General features: G+C 42.3%; 1 protein-coding gene across 2 annotated transcripts in view; it reads left to right on the forward strand.

Annotated features, from left to right (window-relative positions):
- Nucleotides 1–4440, forward strand: part of LOC140901449 (mitochondrial glutamate carrier 1-like) — a 35528-nt gene that overhangs the window by 20203 nt on the left and 10885 nt on the right. The window contains exons 6-7 of one of the 2 annotated variants that reach the window (XM_073320326.1): nucleotides 757–832; nucleotides 1651–4059. In XM_073320326.1, coding sequence (XP_073176427.1) covers nucleotides 757–832; nucleotides 1651–1810 — 236 coding nt within the window. In that variant the 3' untranslated portion in view covers nucleotides 1811–4059. Of the gene's footprint in view, nucleotides 1–756; nucleotides 833–1650; nucleotides 4060–4440 lie in introns of those variants that run through there. The other variant, XM_073320327.1, reaches the window with a different exon arrangement.

The raw sequence follows: 4440 nt of genomic DNA on the forward strand, positions 1-4440 counted from the left end.
AGGCTTTTTATTACACGTTTGGAATCCACATAGGGACCATCGCTTGAAGAACAATCCCCTTCCTGTCTGTGCTTTGAGATAGGCACCTCAACAGCGGTACCATGGATTAGTGAAGAGTTGTTTTTGAGGAGGGCAGCTGTACCAATGGGACCTTAAAAACAGCCCTTGAGTGCTGTTAGGATGTCCCAACAAAGAATGCTGATGACTCCAGGAAAACTCAATGGAAATTAAAAGTCAATATCAGCTACTTCACACAGACATGAATGAAACTTTCTATTGATTTGGAAAGGAGGAGGAATATCTTGGTAGGTGTATTATACACCATTATTGAAGCATTAAGTGTTGGCTATTGCAGAAGGCAAGACTGGCAGACCAATGGTCTGATCAGTGTTGCAGTCCGTATGTTCTTATACAGTACAAATAACATGAGACACCAACACCAGCAGCTCTGTGGAACATTGGGCAGGTAACTGTTCAGTGTTCAACCATGTCAGTGGAAACACATGGCACTTTTTTTAGGCTAGAAGGGGAGTCAAACAGCATTGAACACACTTGCCTTCATCTTTCTGGGTATGGGGCAGAGGAGCTCATTCTGGTCTCTGCTGTCTACTAAAATAAAACAAGAAAAGTCTTAGTATGGATAACAGACAAGATGTGTGTCTTCAAACAGCATTCAGGGGTCCTTTCCTGGCCCTGCCTGTGTAAATCTGTTCAAGCCAATACTATGCTTTACCATGGAACATTTTGATTTTCCAGTAATAAAGACACGGCTCCTGTCACTAACCAAAGGAACAAATGAGGACAGCTACAGCGGACTTGTTGACTGTGCAAGGTAACAAATGAAGAATGATGATGGGCAATATTTTTCAAAAACGACTAATTAAGGGTGTATATGACTTGGACAGCCTTCAGAATTGTACTCTTTGTGGCTTTGAGTCATTTTGTGTAATTGTGGAGATCAGTGAATTCTTAATGGTGAACTAGTTTTGTAGCACTAGGCAGACAGCCAGGGAGTTAATATCCCAATTCGTTTATAAATGGGATATTTTTTGCTGAATATGAATTCATTTTCTTATTTGCTAAAACACAAGTAATAACAGTCTTGTCCCTCAGTGCAAAAGTACTGAGAATCAGCCACTGCCTGGATATGAACTGCCTCCGCTCAAACACCATATCACCAACAAAAATGTGGTGATATCCTTCATCATTGTATTGTTTCCACTTAGGTATGGACAGCTGTGTGCACCCATGAGGGAAATGGCATTGGTGAGCTATACAAGTGGGAGCCCTTCTTAGCTGTCTACCATCATGTAAATGTCAATACACTTTCACCTAGATCAAAGGCATTTAGGCCCCGAACTTGCACTGATCTCAGTGCAGTGGCATGGGGCTGGAAGTCTGTCTTGCCAGTGATCTAAGAACTCCTACCATTAGAATATATTCTTAGCTTTTAATAGATTGTGAAGTATTAGTGCTGAATTAGACAGACATGCTGCTGCCACAGGTTTACATTTGTGTTTTTTCTCTCTCTTTCATGAAAGCTGAACACGTATAAGGAAAAACACTGTGTGTGCAGTGGTAGCATGAACGTTAAATGACCTGTTTGAGAGCCTGGTAACAAAAACAATATATATTGTCTTCTATTTTCAGGAAAATTTGGTGGAAGGAGGGTCGCCTTGCCTTCCTGATTGGGGCTCGCTGCAGAGCATTAGTCATTGCTCCTCTCTTTGGTGTAGCTCAAGTTATTTACTTTACTGGAGTAGGGGAGTTCCTTGTTGAGCTTTCCCAATATGGCAGATTTTCATCCTAACTCCTCATGCCATGGACACGTTGGAACAGAACCTGCAAGAATCATCGGTATAGAGAGGACCCAAGAAACAAATGGCAACTCAGACTGATTTACTTACATTCTTAGTGAATCTGGGGTTCCCTGAATAAACTGTTACTCATCAACTAAAGTTAACGGAAAGTTGGGACAACGTATCCCTGGGCTGCTGCTCAGTGTTGCACCCCAGCTTGGGGATGCTGTATGTCTCCTTTTCATGGCATTTCCTATTTTGCACCACGAGTCAGACTTGTGACACCAACAACCAGTGCAGTATAGGAGTCTGCATATTGTTAGTGTATGGAAATGTCTCCCAGTGCTGAGGGTTGTAAGAGATATAAATCTCTATATGTGAAATGACCATAGCTGCTTTTCTGAATTTTGTGTACTTTTCAGAGGATAGCGTGATCAGACATTAGGGGTAGTTGATTTGGAACTTCAGTAGGTAGTGGGATTTAATGGGACAGATTAAAGACTTCAGTCTTACATGGAGGTTAAGGACATGCTGTTGAAGGGATTTCATTATTTAATGAAGGGAACATGAACGACATATTTTTTAACGGGTTTGGGGCCAAGTCTTTCTCTATTAACTGCACTTGATTATCCAGCTACCAGACTAGGTATTTCTCTTTGTTCTCTGATCCATCAGTGCTGTTTCATTAATTCACTCGTCACAATTAATTGGGAACAGAAGGCTAGGGCTTATAAAAAGTCATAGTTTACAACTTGAAGCATTTCCTTGTAAAGAAGGTGGTTGCTTTGGTGACAGCTAAAAACAGAAGCCATTTCAGACCATACATGCACAGTAGGCAAACTATCTTAGACAGGCACTCAGGATGAAATTCATCCTGTACAAGGCCTATGTATCACTTACAATATGGGTTCTAGAGAAAGCCCTCAGACGATTTTGTATGCTCATAAACCCATGATTGTTCAGCAGAGACATAGGTGCTACTTGAACTGGTTAGCATAACTCATTCCATACTTGAAGTTCTCAGCAATTAGGGACCAGTTCTTCCCTCAAACAAACATACAGTGCAACCATTGAACTTGCTAGGAGCTGCACCTGAGGGTAAAACTGGATAAAGAGTTTTTAACCATGTTAAAATATTACCTTTGATTACATTTAGCCATTTCTTTTCCTTGGCAGTGAGCTCATGTAATGGCTGCTCCCAGTTTTTGTTGTTGTTGTTGTTGTTTGCGGAGGAATAAACTGGTCAGTATCTTTGGCCCCTTCCCCAAATCCACAGTGTGCAGTCTGGGATTTAAATGTATATGGTGCAAGGAAAGCTTGAAGCCCTTTGTGACATGAATGGCAACTTTGTAGAAGCCATCCAGACCCTGTGCCTGCCATACCACCTTGCAGTAAAAGCTAGTGATCCTTCAGTATTAGTGAGGCATATTTTTTCTTTGCTGCAGCCCTGCATGGCCCCCATGCAGTCTTTGGATAAGTGGAGTGAGATTGACTTGGGCAGAGGCAAGAAGGGACTGAATGGCCCTTTTCCATCTCTGACTTCTGCAATTCTGTTAATAAAATAGACATGTGAATGCTAGGGTTGTAAAATTCCATAAGTGGGTTCTGCAGCTTTTTTCCCCTGCTGTGAACCACCTGCTAGAAACTACCTCGCCTTGCCACTGTGTGTTTGGTCTGTTTTATTTATAGCTTACCATTGAGCCACCTGTTGCTGTTCCACAACTGCAGGGGTTCATAGTGAGGCAAAAATTCATTCATTCACCTACTCTTATTTCCCTACAAATGGGCACAGACTCTTCACCCATGCCTGCTCAGTACCTAAGAGAAGGCTGCCACTTACTGTGCACAGAGTGGGTGTAGCCCCCAAATTGAGGAGCAGGGCATGTGTAATTTCACTTAATGTACATTGGGAGAGGACCATGTGCCACCTATTTTATTTTTTTTAAAGTGACCAAATGTGCCCAATATGTCCAAACCACATTTCATATAATCTTTAGAAACAAAATTCAGACAGAAGGTTCAGCTTGCCCCCACTCCCTTTACCCTTCAACATAAGTTACAGATAAGCCATAAAGCTCAACAGACGCAGGCTCCTTCAGTCAAGTGGGGAAGGGGGTTTCTCAGTGCAAAGTCCTTGATTCTGGAATTCCCAACCAGATGTTTAAAGCCACGGACATATAGTTTGCGCACCCAAGTTCACTACTCATGGGGAGAGGCATCTCTCAGACAGACAGTATTAAGCTGTGTACATGGATGTCAGCACCTGAGAGCAAAGAGGAAATGAGCACACTACAGTGACCCAATCTAGAAGGCACCAAGGGTCAAGGAACAGATCTAAAATAAATAATCACAATCAATCAGGTATTGAGCCTGGAGATGACAAAGCAGCAGATCACCACACCTTAGATCACCATCCAAGAGGCCCGGGCGCATCCCCCTGGCAATGCCTAACTCCTCCCTGCACACCAGTTATTTTTATCCTTTTTGCCTCCCTTCACTTCCATCAGTGCCCTCCAATGTTGTAGTTGCTTTGTCCTAGCAGGGTGATACAACAGTAAATTTGCTAGGATTCCTTTAGATTAAAAAATTCTACAGACCAACTTGCAGATCTGTTGTGAAATACAATTTTATTTATGACTCA

The sequence above is a fragment of the Lepidochelys kempii genome, chromosome 21 (genome assembly GCF_965140265.1).
Source record: "Lepidochelys kempii isolate rLepKem1 chromosome 21, rLepKem1.hap2, whole genome shotgun sequence".
NCBI lineage: Eukaryota > Metazoa > Chordata > Testudines > Cheloniidae > Lepidochelys > Lepidochelys kempii.